At 42.9% G+C, this 19,581-nt stretch overlaps 2 protein-coding genes across 2 annotated transcripts in view; one reads left to right on the forward strand and one right to left on the reverse strand.

The window, feature by feature from the left end:
• The first annotated feature begins 272 nt into the window (after positions 1–272).
• Positions 273–6,182, forward strand: cckar (cholecystokinin A receptor). Its single transcript, XM_020095405.2, has 5 exons — positions 273–584; positions 1,530–1,781; positions 4,373–4,634; positions 4,841–4,968; positions 5,183–6,182. The coding sequence occupies exons 1-5, from the start codon at positions 458–460 to the stop codon at positions 5,776–5,778; spliced, it is 1,365 nt and encodes a 454-aa protein (XP_019950964.1). The 5' UTR covers positions 273–457; the 3' UTR covers positions 5,779–6,182.
• A 3,391-nt stretch (positions 6,183–9,573) lies between these two features.
• Positions 9,574–19,581, reverse strand: part of rbpjb (recombination signal binding protein for immunoglobulin kappa J region b) — a 40,868-nt gene continuing 30,860 nt past the window's right edge. Inside the window, exons 4-11 of the mRNA XM_020095795.2 lie at positions 15,707–15,872; positions 15,106–15,280; positions 14,427–14,564; positions 14,044–14,156; positions 13,748–13,888; positions 13,207–13,362; positions 13,008–13,111; positions 9,574–12,177 (exon numbers count right to left, since the gene is read on the reverse strand). Of these exons, the coding sequence (XP_019951354.1) occupies positions 11,853–12,177; positions 13,008–13,111; positions 13,207–13,362; positions 13,748–13,888; positions 14,044–14,156; positions 14,427–14,564; positions 15,106–15,280; positions 15,707–15,872 (1,318 nt within the window). The 3' untranslated portion in view covers positions 9,574–11,852. The remainder of the gene's footprint in view (positions 12,178–13,007; positions 13,112–13,206; positions 13,363–13,747; positions 13,889–14,043; positions 14,157–14,426; positions 14,565–15,105; positions 15,281–15,706; positions 15,873–19,581) is intronic.

Here is a 19,581-nt window from a genome sequence, read left to right on the forward strand (position 1 = left end):
ATGGTGTATTTGTCTTTCAGTATCTCCTGGGAATCAGATGTGTGCCACTTTGTGAAATGAACAGTCTGAAGAATCAAGAAAAATATCAAATACGTTGTCCAGTGAGAGCTGTGAGTATCAATCAGTGCAATGATTTACAACCGGGTGTTTCTATATTTAGAAAAAGTGAGATGCTAACTTTCTCAGACAAGTGAGGGTGGAGCACAGAATGTGACCCGTCCACATGTTGTCAGGAGCTGGATATGCTGAGCACTGCTGGAGCGCAGCGCACCAGAGCGCACGGGACCTCAGGAGGCAACACACTCCTCTCATGAGGTCCATCTCGATCATCAGCAAATAGATTACAACTCCTTGTTTAGTTAGTTTGGATATGATTTGTCCTCTGGAGCATTTTTCTTCTGGCACGTGCATCACGAACGCTGCGTCTATGACCTGAGGCTGCAGGAGAGCGCGCGACATGGAGACGTTCACGATACAAGACGTTCTCATGAACTCCACCGACCTCAACAAGATTCTGTGCAATTTCGGGATCAAGAATATTTCGGATTGCGAAGAGGAGCGCGAGCCATCGCCCGAACCCCAAGGTACAGTTGTCATTGGTGTTACTGTTATGGAATATGATGCAACAATCACGCATCAGAAAGAAAAATGAACACGTTTGTTTAGATATTTGCAATTTAATTTTTTATTACAAATTTACGCATTTGTGCCATAAGACTGAGTCATTTTGGGGCTTTTCTTTGTTCTGCTCCAGTGCGCATTACGCATGTGGCTCATCTCCTCCACACAGCTCATTTGTCACTATACATTATAATTGTGTCCATGTCAAATGAACAAAACTTATATTATATCCAATATGACCACAATATAAAAACTTTATAATTGCACAAGCTTTATTTTTTAGAATAAAATCCAAGGAGAAGGACAAAACACCCTCAGAAATTCAAACCATGCACAGTGACATTTGGAAATTACGCCTTCACATGTCAACTAAAACGTCCAACTTTGCTCCATTCTTCACTTTATTATTATCAAATGTGTTACAGATCATGTCCAGATGTTGTGATGTAGATTTCCAGATGATTAGATTTGCAACTGCATGATTTCATAGAGGAAATTCACACAAATATAGATCTTTAATTTATGTTGTGTTCCATCCTCATTTCCTCTGACCCAGCGACATGATGTTTACGCCTCTGTGGAAATCTCACCAGTGTTACCTTCATAGAGATACAAAGATTACTCTTATAGACCCTGTTCTTGCAGATATATACACTATTCATGTTGTAATTGTCGAGCAGGGGCTTGAGAAAAGGCCAGATTTTAGGAGGTTAGCGTAAAAAACATCATTCTGCAAATACTGAGCATCAAATGTCGTATGCGACTTGAGGTATGAAGTGATCGTGCTGATAAATGAGGATGGAGGGAGTGTGAGAGAAAGCAAGAGGGAAAGGATGAGTCAGATAGTATTTAGGTCACGTTTTAAGAATGACCCTGTGCCTCCTCCTCGCTCCTCTCCTCTCTCACAGATATCAACCAGACCGTGCGGATCTTCCTCTACAGCCTCATCTTCCTCCTCAGCGTCCTGGGCAACAGCCTCATCCTCGTCGTGCTGGTGAGGAACCGCCGCATGAGGACCGTCACCAACCTCTTCCTGTTGTCCCTGTCCATCAGCGACCTGATGGTGTCCCTGGTCTGCATCCCCTTCACCCTCATCCCCAACCTCATGAGGGACTTCATCTTCGGAGCCGGCATATGCAAGCTGGTCATGTACTTCATGGGTGAGAGGATTCAGGATATTACACCTCACACTGTGTTACTGCAGGTCGGAGATTGAAGTGCGTCCTCAGTCTTTTCTTTTCAGGTCTGAAATCCTCAGCCGCACTTAAATGTGAATTTCATCACAGTTCATCATATTTCGTAAGGCGTCAATCTGTAACACAAAATTAAACGATACAACTCAAAAGGAAGAATAGAATTTAAGTTAAGTCTCATATAAAATATTGTCTGAGGGGTTGGATAAAGTCAAAGCACCTCAACCACACACTGATAGATGTATAAGTTATTATAATGTTCATGATTCTGACAATAAAACCTTCACTGGGGTTCCGTGTCTCGCCCAAGGACACTTCAGTATGCAGACTATAGAGGAGGCAGGGATCAAACTCTCTGGATAATGGACGACCAGCTCTGCCCCCTGAGCCACAGCCCATTCTAGACTATAAATAGTTAAATTACGTAGATGAACCGATCTATCCTAAATACATCCAAGATTTAGAAAAAGCAAATCACACATGAAAGCCATACATACAAGTATAAATTATAAGATAAGAGATAAAATAAGATAAGATAAGATAAGATAAGATAAAATAAGATAATCCTTTATTCGTCCCACAAAGGGGAAATTTGTTTTGTGATAGACACCAACCAGTTTCTCAAAATCTCCCCAGCTATAAAATATAACAGTTTAACACTGACTCCTTCAAAGCCTGAATGCAAAATGGCTCAACTCTCTATGAGCTGAATTATTATTATTATTTTGTGTTTTGTTACTGCTTCACCAATAGATTCATTTTTCAGGTGATTTAATGAGATGAGCCACGAGCTGAGAGAAAACAGCCGTGTTCATGATCCCGTTGCCGGATAATGAGCATGAAATGCTGAGATACCTGAGGTCATATTTGCAGAATTGGTTCGTTTTTCCCTGTTGTTACATTTAGGGCTTAAAAAAAATATGCAATCAAGGCTGAAGTGTCCTCTGGGTCAAAGTCTGTTATTAAACAACCACAGCACATTTAAGCTGAGTCGTGAAATAATGTCACAACCAAATTTATATTTTGGGAGTCAGTCGTGATCCAATATGGAACAGACCCTGGGTCTTTCATTTTTAACGCTGTAATAAATGATCAAAGTGTTAAATGCTGGTTGTTAGTGTTTTATCACTTTTATTAGAGACAAATATTTAGATGTTTTTACTGACAACCAGCTTCCTGCCTCACTGACTCTGATTTTAGAATCCTTGGTCAAATAAGAATCAGTGCAAATAAACACGGTGTCCTGTTCTTCTTCAGGTTTATTAGATTTTTTTCTTGGGGAGGTTTTCCTCAGTCGAAGGGTCAAAGGTGAAAGGATAGAGTCTCCAGACTCTAAAGGCAAACTGTGCTCTGTGATATTGAGATATAGATCAAATAAATTGCAGGTGAGTTCATCTTTGTGGCTGTGGACAATATTTTTTTATTGGTACAACATTTAGAAAGAAAAATATGGATTTTTATTTGTTTTTACAAAATTTTAAAACCTGTTATTTTTGGAGCCGTCAATATCAGGGGGTGTATGGAAGATTTAAAATGCCTGCATAAAAATAAAATCAAACAAAGAAATGATTCTAATTTGAATAAATGGGCCAAAATAAAAAGTTATTTAAGAGGAGTTGATTTAATCAGATTAAGGATGTGTCACTTCTGCATCCAGCTTCATTTTTCTTGTGATTCTGAAAAATGATTACTCTGCACTCCCAGAGAGCTTCTGCTGTGAGTCTTGTAATAAAGTGCAGTCATTACCCACAGTGCACCTTTGCTAATATTTCATTTTCATCCAATTACAACTCCGCCAGATAATAGGATTTTCACCTCACCCCCTCACTTCCTGTCTCTCCATTTGGCCGTTGAGTGAGATCAGAGCGCTGTCCTGCAGGATTATTACCTCATTTGTCCATGTGTCTATCTGTTTACGCGTCGCTGCTCCTGGATCGTGCACGGCGATAATGTGCATGTATTTATAGTGGGTCTTGTTATTGTTACTGAGTGTGTAAACGGCGTTCTGGTGACAGGCGGTGCAGGATGCACCCTGTCACCGCTCTGAAGTCAAATTTAACGTGACAAAACATGAAGGGGCCGCGTTCCAGCGAACACGATGACATTTCGGGGATGTTGATGATTCTGAGTCATGTCACTGAGCCACATTGTTGATGGAACAGCTTTGGTGTATTAGTAGGATATATTAAATCTGCAGCCGGATGCTAGCCTATAGCTCAAGAGAAACACCCTGAAGCTCACTACTTAACACATTACATGTTATTACATATTACGTTTGTTCGGTTTGAACAAGAACTATGGTGATTAAGTAACGCTAAGCTAACAAGCTGCTGGCTATAGCTTCATCCTCCGTAAATTGACCTATAGGCCAACAGGGGTTATGCAACAAAATCCATGAAATGTCGTTACATCCCCGCTTCGAGATTATGTGGAAATCCGTTTTGTGGCTTTTGCTTAATCCTGCTGACAAACAAAAAAATAAAGGCACGGGGATGAAAACACAACGTAGCGTAAAAGTAAAAAATAAAACGTCTGCTCTTTCATTTTCTGACGTGCAGGTGTCTCAGTCAGCGTTTCCACCTTCAACCTGGTGGCCATCTCCCTGGAGCGCTACAGCGCCATTTGCAACCCGCTGACCTCCAGGTCGTGGCAGACCAAATCCCACGCCGCCAAGGTCATCACCGCCACCTGGGTGGTGTCCTTCATCCTGATGCTGCCCTACCCCATCTCCAGCACCCTCAAGCCTTTTACCCGCCTCAACAACAGCACGGGGCACATGTGCCGCCTGGTGTGGCCCAACGACACCATCCAGCAGTCCTGGTGAGTCACTGTCCCACCAGGGGGCCGTCACACTGGGATGCACTGTCGGCCACTTCATCGGTTTTCCAGGTGTTTCTGGGAGGAGTCGACCCCTCAGGGAAATCTTCTGGCTCAAAATAAAAGCACACAATGTTAAAAAATGCTCATCTGCTCTGATAGAAAATTAACGTTTGCTTTCACTTACTCCCCAAATGTGACTCTCGCAGGTACGTGTCTCTGTTGCTGTTGCTCTTCCTGATCCCCGGCATCGTCATGATGACAGCGTACGGACTCATCTCCATGGAGCTCTACAGAGGCATCAAGTTTGAGCTGTCCAATAGGAAATCCAGCAGAGGTACACGTGTAAATACAGGAAATGTAACAGGGATGTCCTTCTCCATGTCTGGATATTTACTGACTAAATATATAACCAATATAAGAAACCCATTCATTTTCTTTCTAAATCTTCAGTGACAACTTCGTCACTGGGGTTTTGCTACTTCACGTTTTACGCCGCTGATGAAATCTCCCTTTAACTCTCCGCTCTTTTCTTCTTCGTCTCCTGACAGACAGGCAGTGCAGCACTGGCAGCATCAAACCCGGTGACAGTGACGGCTGCTACATGCTGCCGTCTAAGAAGAGGAGCCTCACGCTGTGCAGCAGCAGCTCTTCCCACTCCAGCACAAAGCACATGGCGGTGGGTCGTGTGTGCAGCAGCAGCAGCAGCTCCACAGCCAACCTGATGGCCAAGAAGCGCGTGGTCCGCATGCTGCTGGTCATCGTCTTTCTCTTTTTCCTCTGCTGGACCCCCGTGTTCGTGGTCAACGCGTGGCAGGCGTTCGACCGGCGCTCGGCCTACCGCCTGACCGGTGCGCCCATCTCCTTCATCCACCTGCTGTCCTACACCTCGGCCTGCGTCAACCCCATCATCTACTGTTTCATGAACAAGCGTTTCCGCCAGGGCATGCTGGCCACCTTCGGCTGCTGCAGCCGCTTCAGGAGGAGCGACTCGAGGGGGTCAGCCGGAAGCGCCAAAGGGGACGTGGGACGAACGAGACCGGCGCCAAGGACCGTCGAGCAGAACGGCCACACCCCGACGAGCGGGGCCACCACACGCCTCACCTACACTGGCATCCGAGCTTCAGCCTGGAGTGAGCTGACCTAGAGTGGACTGAGAGAGGAGCAGCCCGAGTTAAGACACTTGTAGAGAGTCTGTGTTGTTGTACTGACAGGACCAGTTTACGAGCAGCCATGTTGCTTTAGCTTGACGTGTGACACGTGAGCACTAGAGTTAAAGAGCTCGAAGCAGCAGTGGTGCACATCCAGAGCTCTCTCTCTCTATCTCTCTCACTCTCTCTCTCACTGCAGAACATACGGCCACATGTTTCTGGAAAACCCTGAAGGACCACAAGATGAAGCAGAACACGCAGATTAATGTAGTCGACATGTGCTCTTTAAACTAATTGTAGCTCTGCCACAGCCACAAAACCGTCTCTCCTCTCTGTGCCAGATCGGTGCCGGAAGTTTCAGTCTCCGCAAACAATAAAAAAATAAAGAATAAAAACAAAGTTTCTCAAAAGGCAAAGATACACAAAAGATAAAACGTTTTTGTGGCTTTATTTCTTTACCGTTTGGATTTTAGTTGAACTGAACCTTAAGATGTTAGGACACAAGTATATCTGTCAAAGAAGGTGAGACAAACTTTAAATAAGTTCTTTACTCTGAAAAGGGAACGAACCCACCTACAGGGGCATTAGTAGATTTTCTGCATGTCACATGATCTTATGATTTGTAGCCACCAGGTGGAAGTCGAGAAGATTTGGGAGAGCTGTCATGACATCCATCTTTGGAATACAGTCTATGGTCTGGAAGTATCGCACAGAACAAAACAAACTCCTAAAAACTTTGCTACAAATGCTATTTAGTCAATAAACCACAGATTTTAGCTTTAATGGTTTGATCATCATCAGCTTAATTCTCAAAAACGTCAACATATCCCTTTAAAACTCACTGTGATGGATTACGCAACTGAAATATTTGACTTTCTGTATTCCGGTGTTGAGTCATGAGTAACAGAAACTCCTCACGATTTGTGGTTAATTGGCTTCGACGTGACGAACACTGATGTGGTCCTTCAACTTGTTTTTAGGCGCTTGAGGCTGCGAATCAAAGGCCTTTAACCGAACAGGCGTTCATTAGTCATTTTCAGCAGCAGCTGCCTGCCGCAGTACGCAGCACTTTCAAAACATCCCCCCCACCCCCACCCGGCACACAAACTGTCTCATCCTTGACCTCGCTGTGAGTGTGTGAGCTGGAGCGGCCTTATCGTTTCTGTGGGACCTGAAACACCTGGTTCACCCACTTTTTTCTTCAAAGACATCTTGCCGACTTTGTTTTTAAAAAATAAACAGCGTTAATGTAGCAACTTATATCTTTTTATTTCCTCATGTCACTGTGTTGTCATTATTGTTGTTATTGTTTTGGGTCTGATATGAAACGCTGAGAGTTGTGGTATCTTGTTTGACCGTATGATAACGTGCCTATAGCCTGTGGCTACGCGACTGAATGTAAAAACATAATCCCAGTGATTTCAGTGGTTGTGCGTCTGAAAGCAGTTCCGGGGACGACATTGTGCTCTCTTACAAACCTATGAATAACCAACGCGTGGTTGACCATATAAAGACCTTGAATGGCCACTGTGCAACTGCGTCTGCGAAGACTTGGGGCAGAGCAACTCAGAGCTTTTAACGGCTTTAATAAAAGTGGATCTAAAGGACAGAGGGGCATTAGGGCCCAGACAAGTGGCGGAAAGAAAAGGGGGGAATCTGCTGGGACTTCTTCCCGGGGATAAGAGCTCCATTTGGGTTTGGTAGATGCCCAAAGCCCCACCCGCCGTCACCCTGCAGCCACTGAGCAATGTTTACCTGTCGAGGGAGGGAGAAAAGACGGAAATGTTCCTTCACACAAAAGGAGACACAAGCCAGTTATTCATTTGTACTCTTCTCAGCTTAAACCAGAGTTATTTGGAAGTTACAAAAATAAAAACGTACATGCACCAAGTGTGATTTTGTATCACTTTTTTTATTTCTCATTTTTATGCCAATATTGCAAGTTTTTTTTTTTCCACGTTTTTTTCTCTTCTTTTAATGACATACAGATTTGAGCATGATCTGGAGCTGCAATATGTACAAAAACAAAACTAACGCATGTTATCAAAAAACCGTCCCCGTTTTGACGTTATTGCTAAAATGTTACAAACGGCACAGGTTTCTACCATCAGCAACCCTTTGAGCACTGAGTATACTACCACAATGACACCTCTGCTTACCATTTACTAGAATAATACACAGATACAGTGAGAGTGAAAGATAGTGGAAGGACGTGAAGGAAGGGAAGAGAAGAAGAAGAAGAAGAAGAGGGGAGATGACAACAGAAAAAAAGTGATCCGACTGTAGCAAAGCTAAGCACGACAGGCTGCATGATGAAACAAAAAAAATAAAGAGGGGAGGGGGGGGTGAGAAAACTCCAAATGTACAAACAAAAAACATGAGCGATAAAAGAGTGAGGATGAAATGTGTGAGAGAAAAAGAAAGGTTAGCGCTCTGTAGTGCAAACAGCCAAATAGTCTTAAGGAGAAGTAAGGCTGAGTGCGACAGAGAAGGGCTCCACACTCCTTTTTTTTTAAATTTGTTTAAAGCTGCCTCTCACTCTGCCCTGTTTTGTTTAGCAGTGCATGAAAACTACATTATAAAAGACATTTGGCATATTAGAGGATACATACATTGTTCAGAGCTCATTATAAAAAAAAAAAACCAAGAACAGCTGCTTTTGGAAGAGTAAAACAATTATGACCAGACACAGAGAAGAAACCGGTTAAGATATTTTGTAAAAAAAAAAAAAAAAAATGTAAATGCTAATGAGATGGTTTTTTCCCTCTCTCTCTCTGAAAGCTTTGTCGCTGGGTTAAAACTGCGTGTGTTCAAGAAGCCACGTAACATTTGTTTGACCCCTTTTTGACAGCTCGTCCCCGTCATGACTGAGGGAAGGGGGGGCTTTCATCAAGTTATTCAGTAACCTCCCAAATCTCTTAAAAACTTCCGGATGTTTTAAGAGGAAAACAAACTGTAAACCAGCTCGGATTGTCAAGGCGACACATTAAAAAAAAAAAAAAAAAAAAAAAAAGCATGCATCACCCCCTTTATTAGCATGAGCAAATGTGACAAAGCTGCTCCGTTCAGACTCGCATGAGGAGATGAAGAGGAGCTGCAGGGTGGAGGGGAAGATCGGCCTAAAGGAGGCGTAAACAAAAAACCCCAGATATCCAAGCTTCGAGGTGGGTGGGGCGTGTGTGTGTGAGACGCTAATGCAGAGGCTATGTAAAAAAAAAAAAGATGCTTTCTAGTAGAAAAAACACTCGAGTTGAAAAGTCTACAGTTGAGATTTCGTGACCTCCATCCTGCAGAGTAAAGGGTTCGGGGACGTCGTTTCGATGCTACACTACCGCTGCAGCACCAACTCCTCCACATTTCCATGACAGACAGGAAGTGGCCTTTTCTATTTTTAAAAACAACAAAAAAACAAAACAAAATACACACCCAGGCCAACCTAGGCAGCATGGGCAATAATGCACTTTTCTTTTTTTTTTTCTTTTTGACATAAGACAAAGGGAGACTTTGTACCAATAATTTAAAAAATATCAATATTACAATATAAAATATTTAACATTAATGACGGACAGGTGGACAGGGGTGGTGGAACTGGGGCATAACTTAATTTTTCTTTTTCTTTACATTGAAGGGGGGGTACAAGAAAATCCTTTTTTGTTCCTATTTCAAGGTTTTGTTTTGTAAGAAAAATTCGGAAATACTTCATTAAGCAGACATTCAAGTTACAGTATCGTTCTTTTGTTGTTTTCCCAGGAAGTGTGTACAGTTGTACTGTAAAAACTAAAGATCACAAGTATTGCCTTTGAATGTTTAATAATCCACAATCACCAGACATTTGGATTCAGGTGGAAGACAGAGAAAAATCATGAATCTCAAGTTTGGTTTTTTTTTTTTTGGAGAGCAGTTTTGAAATGGAGCGAGTCTGACTCAATATTCCATTACAGCGACTACATGTGACAATCACGCACTCACCCTCACTCACACACACATACACACACACACTCGGACACACACTCGGACACACGCACACACAGATATATTTGCTGGCTGGTGAAGTTAGTGCTCAGGCGGACAAACATGATGAAATGACCTGTACAATATTGCTGTTCTGTTTGGAAATGCACATCTTCAATAATACACATTTAGAAGGCCTTTACGCGGTCACCATGAACACGAGATGAGTGCAACTACTCGGACAGTGAGTTCATCATGTACATGCGCTTGTTTCTGCTAGACGAGAATAAACCACAGGAGATTTCTTTCTTTTTTTCAAAAAGGGAAGGCTGGAAGGACGGAGCTTACAGCGCTCTTTGTGAGACATTGTACCAAAAGTGAGAAGGTGCTGTGCACCGCAGGGGAATAAAAAACGGGATTATTGTACTTGTACACCACAAAAGAAAAACACACAAAAAAAAGACGTGAAGGCTGAGAGATCCTTCAGAAGGCTGCTTTGCTTTGCACGACGAAAGGTGGCTCTGGAGCGGCAGGCTCCAGGGACGAGAAGCCAGGCATTAGCTTGTTTTGTGCTATGCACGGGTTCTTCCAAGGTGAGTAAACAGCAGATAAGAAACAGGTGAAGTGTTTTTTAGTAATCAGTAAGGCCACATCAAATTGAAAAGTGTCTGTTTTTCTTGAAAGAAGAAAAGAAAACAAACAGTGGAGTTAAATGCCACCAGAACTACAGCACAAACAGGAACGCACCTCGCTCGGTGCAGATTTCAGAGACAAAGTTTCACGACATTTTCTGATACGTTAACAGAGACAGAGCGACAGGTACAGGATATTAGATATGTGACTGGTTTGACTGTGTGCACAGTAAGAATATACAGTACTAAGGCTATCCTTTAAGTCAGTGACTACGCTTATTACATTAGTTTGTAAATGACAAACCGACTTGTTTCCGTAACTGTGGAAGTCTAGTTTTCTTTTTTTTTTTTTTGACGTATTCTGCAAACGTTGCTATGGCTCCATGTGAGATGTACTGATGAGTATATTTTCCAAAAGGAGACATAGCGCACATAGAGTATTGCAGGCAAGGCAGAGGCGTTGCTTAAAGCTTTTCTTTTTAAAGACTTCATAAAAACCAATGATAAAAAATAGGCCCTCTGAGGTTATTCCCCAAAATTTAAAAAACAAACAAACAAACAAACAGACAAAAACAACAACCTTCGCTTATGTAAATAAACAACCAAGACTTCAGGTTTTTTTTCCCAACAGAAGAAGTGAGAGTATCAAAAACAAGAGTTCGATCCAAAGAGTGGAAATGCAGGCGTTTCGTAGTTAAGGTTGCAATAACATACAAGTTGGGATTTTGGACCTCAAAGGGGGAAAACAAAGCCCAAGCTCAGGGGAAGAATAGAAACTATTTGGTAACAAAAGTGTACTATATGTTTAATACAAAAAAGGTATGGAGAAAAATGTACCTTTACTAAAGCTTATACAAGATCCTTGGTCCATAAAAACTATGTTATCGTCACGATTCATGTGTGTCCCTCTGCATCCTCGCACTCCCTCCAACAACAATACATCCAGCCCCCGCTAGGAAACCACAAATGAACGCAGAGTAAAACAAAAAGGAATAATTATAAAACCAGTGGTGGGAGGAGATGGGGGGGGCGAGGGAGGAGGAGGGGGAGCAAGGCGGCGCAAAAATATACTTTCCTTTCAACACGACTTTTTTTTGTTTTGTACACGGTGGATGTATTGTTGTTGTGGTTTCTATTCTCACAGCCGTAGAAAGGTGCTGGTGCTCTGAGCCGGCAGGAACTTCACTGATTCCAACACCAGGACTGAACAGGCAGGTCCTTAAAGTAACCACAGGAGAGGAGGCGTGTCAAGAAGCATGTTCGCTTGTTTCCGTGAGCTGACAACGTTGTGATGTTACTCCTTCTTCAGATTCCCCGTGTTCGCTCCTTTTGTCCCACCAATTTTTTCCATTTCAGCTTCTTTGTATCCAAAAATTAATACACAGCACTTTAGAGTGAGTCAGTTTTTATTATTTCCCATAGTCTGTATATACTCTCTGGTATATTTGCTCTCAAGGCATATTGTATTCAGCGGCCCCCTGTGTGCGTTAGGAGACCACAGCTGCGGCGGTGGAGGATGAGGATGTGACTCCTGCGTTGGAGGTGCTGTTGGGGCCGTAGACACCTGAGCCGGCCTCTTGGCCGCCGCTGCTCAGCAGGCTGGAGTTTCCGGTCCGCAAGATGGCGCCGGCGGCGCTGCAGTGTGGCCGTGGCCCAGGCTCTGGCGTATAGGTGAAGGTCAGTGTGGTGGAGTAGATGATGCCGTCATTCCTCACCAGCGTGACGGGCACCTGGACGGGCTGTCGCACCCAGCGCCAGCCCTCTCGGAAGGCAGAGATGTCGGGCACCACGCACAGCATGCTCTCTGCACACCTGGAGAGAAAGAAGGCAAGGAGCGACATCAGAGTTTGATACTTTATCAAAAAGAGGAATTTGTTTGATAAAACTTCTTTCACATACATTATGTGGGACATTTCTACATGAGGCATCAGTGGCTCTGTGATGTTGCACTGAAGCAGGTCTCACTGTTTCACTGACAGGAGTCATTGTTCCATGATCTCACGCCACGTCTACGACTTTACGTTTGACCTGACATAAAACCTGATCCATCTATAAATCTCAACACGACAGAGGAAAAACCACGTTGAAGGTTTTTTACGAGTGTCGTGGCTCTGTCAAAGATTTTAGCTCGCTGTAAAAAATACATTGGTTTAAAGGTGAATGAGGATGAAACAGTTTGATTCAGCAGCAGCTGCATCACTACAGCTCAGATGAGTATTTATTATTGCATTAGGCGACTGTGCCATGAGGCATTCACAGTGTCTGCAGCAATAAGTCTGACTGAGAGCTTTTATCTATTTTGATCAGACTACTAATCGGTTATTTCCATTTTTTTTTTCTATTCCTTAAAGCCTGTAAGATCTAATATATCCTGGAATTAGATTTAATTGATAAAAAAAAGGCAAACTCGTCACAATGGATCTTATTTTGTGGAAGAAATGGAACAGAGCACTTCAAGTAGCCAGGTTAATTATAATGTTCAACTGGATCAGGCTCCAGGGATTCGTGAAAACATTTGATGGGTTCTTCTCCGACCACTGCTGAACCCGTTCATAGTTTCCCTGGTGATCTGTGTGGCAGTTTTTGTGATGTGATGTGTGCAGATACCCTGGAGGGAAAATGAAACCAGAGCAAATGCACACCTGTACATGGTCTCGGCCTCAACGTCGCCAAACCACACCCGAAGATTCGGAGTGAAGTTCTGTCCCGTCAGCTCCAACATGGCGACGTCTCCACCACCGTTTAGCTGCGGATAGAGAATTATATAATGTGAACTCACACACACACACACACACTGGACCACAAAAGTACAACAAAGCTGAAATCTTTTTTTTTTTGGACCTGTAAGCTCTCGACCACAGGCACGGGGGTGACAGGCGAATGGACGGGGCCCATGCCCTCGTAGAAAGTGTATTCGGCCTTGTCTGTGCTGATGATTGTCCAGGAGGCGCCGTCATTGATCATCTCCTTGTTTGGTTCCTTTGGGCATGGAGTGGCCTGTCAGGAGGGAAGAGATATAACCACCCAATCAAGACCTCTTTCCTCAGAACTGCGATCAAACGTCTCTCTCGTACTTGACAATCATCTAAAACATGACAAATCTTGGTGGTGAGTGGAACGCACTCTGATCTTCAAAGAGAAAATGGCCCCATTACAGAAATATAAAGACAAAAGAATAGATCAAGCTGCATTTCACTTTTAGTTCTGCTCAATCAAAGGTACAGAGACGGCTGTGTGGTTCAGAGAGGTGAAGCAATCATCCTCGATCATGTGTGAAGGACACGATTGACTTGATCAGAGGAAGAAACGACCTCGACCGTGAATTGAGTCTGAAAAGTGAAGAGCTGGAAGATGTTCGGAGGGTTTGAGGTGAAACACTGACTTGAAACTGGATGATCCTTTCTTGGGAAAGGCACAGGTACATGCGCTCGGTGTCCTTCAGGTAGAAGGCACACTTGTGGAGCTGGGAGACGGGGTCGTCAGCGTCCAGCAACGCTGTCTGCTTGTCCACCTTACGGATGATCTGGAGGGGGGGAGAGAAAGAGATGGATTAGGTGAAGGGAAGTATGGGGGAAAAATAGGAGGGGAAAATGGTTTCAATGACTTTATCTCCCCCTCTGGGATCATTAAAGTTTCTCTGTCAGATCTGTGTAATGTCAGATGATGTGTATTTTTTACCAGTCTGGGCAGCGCCATGCCGGTGACAGAGCAAACCAGCTTGACCGTCTGGCCGTAGTGGATGTAACCGTCTCTCACAGTGAACTCTTCTCCTTCTGACTCCTCATCATCCACTGAAAACACAGAAGAGAAGAAATCAATGGTGCGACAATCCTCCGACAAACAGTGTAAATACTCTCACACCCACATTCAGTCAGTCAATCATTTTCTTAGTGAGGAATCTGCCGTGTGATGAACAACGTTACACTTTCGTTTGTGACAAGATGTCATCAGAGTGTTCTCACCTCTGTTTGATTTGTGGTTTTTTTAAAGGTCAGTGGTGATGATTACAGTGTTTGTGTTACCTGACACAACTCTGTGAACTCAGGCTGGATGAAACTTACACAGGTGGATGTAGAAGGCGCCCCACTGCTGGGAGCTGGCGTGAAAGTTGCCCCCCTCCACGTGTAGATAGCGCGTGCTGACCGTTTGGGACCGCAGCCGGTTGAAAAGCGCCACCTTGGTCCCTGAAGCGATGCACACTGTGGACAAACAAACATGCAGGTTACACAACCGGCCCAAACATGACATGTCGCTCTCAGGTCAGCTGTGTTAGCAGAGCGATTAGAGGTGAGGAGAGAGAGGTGACGTGTGCAGGTGAGCTACGTGCAGCTGGGATAACGTTCAAATTAACATACGATGCCCTCTAGTGGTTAGAAATAATAACAACATTGATGATAATAACATTAAAAACTACATTTTACAGTGGAAAAAATAAATAATCGAGATTAAAACAAATTAAAATATCTCAAATACACAAGGGAAAAGTAGAATAGATTAAAGTATATTACTTAAATCTATTCAAACTAGAGAAATGACAGAATCTAATACATGTGATTGAAGTAATCGTATGTGAAGTATGCGACTAAATCAATCAAAAAACTTTGGTTTAACAGGGTTTAATCATAACACACACCACAGATCCCAGCTATCTTCACCCTTAGTGTCCAGACCACACTACACAATTTACATTCCTGAAATTTTACAGAGCAGCAGAAAAAAAAGTGTGAACAACAAACTCACAGTCAGCGTTTTTGAGGGACTGCTTCTTTTTGGAGGGCTTGGAGATGACTTTGATCCTCTTGCTGAGGAAGACACCAATGTCAGCGCTGTTGCCGTAGAACATCTTGACAGACAACATGAAGTGCTTTCTCTTGTCGGAGTCGGATATGTACAAGGTTTTAGCTGTGCAATAATTCTGAAAAGACGACAGCAAACAGGGGAAATCTGATTAGAAGGTTTCGTCTGTTTACACTTGCCGGCAGCTTTGCCCGACGTGTTAACAAAGACAGAGACAAAGTGAACACAAACGCACACAACTAACATTTCTATCTAATCAGTGGCTTCTCAGATGTTGTATTTGTGTTTTATTTTTATTTAAACTTAAACTATCAAACTATCAGACACCTTTGGAACCATCAGTATCACAAATGTTTTGCTCCTGAATACTGGTATCAACATTGGAACTCAAAATGCATATCAATCAGGCTTTAAACATTATTTATTATACTTTACATTCTTGTCCCCTCTGTTAAAATCAAACTGTTGGATTTATTAAGCTAGAAAAACACTGCAGTCTCATGAGAGGCTCCCTGTATCATTAGCACGTCAATGGTGGTCGCACCTTTCCCTCTAAGTTGAGCTGTTGCATTTCCTGGTCGCTGTTGCCGATGCCAATGAAGGCACAGGGCTGCGACTCCTGCTCGGAGCAGCCGTCTCGCTCCATCTGCTCCTTCTTTTTCTTCCAGCCACTGCCCATCAGGTACACGCACGGGGGAGGGCAGAAGAACCTGCACACAGGGAAACATGTTCACGACTCTGTGGGCTTAAACGCTTCAGAGACACATTCTCTTTGACTTCAGTAACGATTACGTGAGCAGTTTTATGTAGACGTTTCCAGACATACCAAATGTTGAATGCCTCATTTGCTCCTGCAAGTAATATTTAAGCTATCGATGTAAATATGATCATTTCTAATCCACTTGCCTTGTTAGCAAAGAAAAATATTAACACATGCACCGATTCGTTTGTGACTATAAAATGACATTATTTTATAAATCAAAATAAATGGCGGAGAGAGGGAAAAAAAACAATTCAAAAAAATAACTAAGTTTGGATTAAAGGGAATATATCTCTTTAAAAAAAAGTATAAAATGTGCATCTCTTGTTTTCCACCAGAAGAGGGCAGCACTGCACCAAGCTTCGACAAGACCCAAACTTTTATCAACATACTGTTATATACAATTTAACTAAACCCTCTTTTGTCACGCTGTCAAACCTAATTCCACAGCTGTTACTGAGATCAGTCCAACATGTAAATGATATGTTGTGAAATATCAACAAGGATTTCAGATGAAAAGTCACATTTTCCATTTTGAAATCACCCTCTTTGCCTCTTATGTCAAGAAAGAGAAACCTCATGGAGGAAAATGCCAACTCCAGTCCTGTTAAATGTGTAAAATCAACTCATCAGCTTCAAACAAATGTATGTGCGTCAGTGTGGGACTGGAAAGTGACCTATTTCGCAACACCCCGCGTCTGTCTGTGTGGGTGTTTGTCTGCTTTCACCTCCTATAAAAAGCACAGACAGAACGAGTCAGAAAGAAAAGGAGGGAGACGGCACATTTGCATTCTCCCTGCGCCCACTTTCTCTGTTATCAGAAGTGCAAGACAGACCCACACACACACAACACAAATGTTGTGGGGGGTTTTCAGGCCAAGGGAGGTTGAAACTTTAGTCTGTGCTCAGATGTAGAAACCCATCTGTATATGTGACTGGAAATCCCTTCAGGACCGTGTCTACTGGTTACAGATACACTGGTTTTAAGTTAACACCTAAACCGAAGCCCTGCACTGACATGTCATTGAGCAACTCACAAAGCAGCAGCACTGATAGCTGATCCTTTACAAGCAGATGTGACAGGAGTGTTTCTCTCTGCCATTTGTCTCCCCGGTGTCACTTTAACTGGAAAAGACGGCCTCAAAAATTTATCGGAGGAATTCATCTCCTTGCTCCTCTTCTGCTCCGAACTCTCCGAGGTGTCTCCACTGGCTCGCAAACGTCTGATTATTACCAAGAGCCTGATGAGATCGCAAGCAGCGCCGCGGCCACAGCCAAGAAAAGGAAGAAGAAGAAGAAAAAAAAAAAACAGGCCGAGATGATGGAGAGATGAAGAGAGTTGCAAAATGAGCAAAACCTGTAGAGGGGGAGGAAGGGGGAGAAAGCTATAAAAGCTTTTGAGAGTGAGAGGTGGAAAGGTGAGAGCAGAGTTACAGGAAGAGATTGAGGAAGAAGAGATGAGTGACAGAGTTCAAGAGAGTGAGGAGAAAAAGGAGAAGGGTTTGCGAAAGCTGCACTCATCTTTGAACTGTGCGGTAACTACAACAAAGCCTGACAGAAAAAATAAAGTGAAGTTGCCTTGCGACCCTCTGACCCTTAATTCTCGTTGCCCCTGGTGTCTTTTTATCTCCCCGACTCCCATCGCCCCTGTTTCTCTTTCCTTCCGTCTCCCTGCGGCCTTCACCTGAGCGCGCCCTCGTGCAGAGGTGGGGGTCGCCGCTCATTTCCTCTTCTAACCTCTGGTGATATGGGAGGTCAGAAGGGTCAAGACACACACACACACACACACACACACAGTGGAATATGTGTTTTCTGTCTGATCTCACCGAGCAACCTGGTCATAAAACCACACAACGTGGAGAAGGATTAGACGACAAGGCCAAGTGGTTTGTTTAGAAGTTCAGGGTAGAGCTATTAAACTACAGGTCGGTGTGTAAAAGGGATTAATAGACATCACACGGATAAAAGGTTTCAACAAGTTAAACTTAAAGACTTTTTAAGACCATAATGAATAAATTTAACAATGATATCAAGTACGACAGATAGGAAGGAATCATATCACTTCCTCATAATTGAGGATAAAGTGAAGCAGCCTCCGAATCCTTGAAACGCCAGTTTAAAGTGTTTGTTGATGATCAGTTATCAGTTTCATGTTGGATTTATTTCTAGTTTTCCAACAGCGTGGTAATATCTAATATTTAATATACGTCGGATTTTAACGTATTAAACAACTTTTAAGGTGTTTAAGACTTTTTTTAAGGCCCTAAACTTCGTATTAATGACTTTTTTTTACCTTTACTACCTTGGTTAAAACACAATGGACAAATGCAGATGTTAAAAAGTAAGAGAGTTCAACCATTTTGCGAGTTAGGTGAGAACAATACCACTCATATCTGTCTAGTCAGTAGTGGAGACGTACTCGAGTGAAATGTTTGAGTACAAACAATAGACAAAAGTGTACTTGAGTAAAAGTACCACATTAACTTTTCTACTTTAGTAAAAGTAAGTGCTTGTTTTTAATTTAAGCACTAAAAGTAAAAGTACTTGCTGAGCGTAGTGTAAGTGTAGTGCACTGTTCATTATGACTGAGTCTCTGCAGTGTTTCTTCACCAGTGATGTTCCTCTTTTTCTTATTGTTTTGAAAATCATCAGTTTGTTAAAAGTATAAGTACTTTGTTACATCCCACCACTGTGTCTAGTAAACTTTAATTTAGTCTGTAAGGGCCCATACACGGTAAAACATTGAGCATAAATGTAGCTGAGATAACTCCGAGTTAACATTACACACTGTGAGAGAACTGCACTAAACAAACGAGAAACAGAACACAAAGCTACACACAGAAGCACTCACACACCCACAAATGTCAATATAAGGCCACAGCCGGCATCTGCTCAGCTTAGCTTAGCATTAAGACTGGAGACAGGTGGAAACCACTAGCCTGCTCCATGCCAAGAAAAAGTCAGAGGCACAACGGCCCGTGAAACCACAACTTGTTGTTTTTACACTTTGTGCAAATTAAACAAATGAGAGACAATGTGTTGGATTATGTTGCATTTGGACAGAGCCTGGATGGCTGGTTTCCTCTCTTTGCAGTCTGCTGGGCTCCAGGGATGAGAGCGATATCGCTCTTTTAATCTCAGCAGGAAAGCAAATATTTTCCAAAACGATGAACTATTCCTTTAGCTCCCAAAATAATAAATTCAGTCTTGCTGATTAACAGTGCGCTGTTGATCCGAGATGAGAGAGGGTGCATTTTCCATCTATCTACCTCTAATGATTGAATGGCTTCTGCAGGTTTCAACAAGTTGGATTCAAGATATTTTAAGACCCTAATAAATTAAATTTAGGACCAGATATGAAGGAATATCAGAGTCCTCGACTTACGCTGAAAATATATTCTTTAAAAAGGCACGAGGAGGACACGTTAATAAGTAGAAGGACTTTGTTTTTCGTGGCTTCACGTGGAGTCTAACTTTGACCTGCGATGTTCACTTGGCATTTGCGTAGGTGTGACTATGCTCTAACGCTGCAGTGAAAAAATGCCGGTCTGGAAAAAAAAAAAAAAAAACACGCGACTGATTAAAACTGAAACGAGTCCTGTCAACTTGTGGGTGGGGTTCAGTAGCTGGAAAAAGGCTCCTCGGCTGCAGGTGAGCAG

The sequence above is a fragment of the Paralichthys olivaceus genome, chromosome 22 (assembly GCF_024713975.1).
Source record: "Paralichthys olivaceus isolate ysfri-2021 chromosome 22, ASM2471397v2, whole genome shotgun sequence".
Classification (NCBI taxonomy): Eukaryota; Metazoa; Chordata; class Actinopteri; order Pleuronectiformes; family Paralichthyidae; genus Paralichthys; species Paralichthys olivaceus.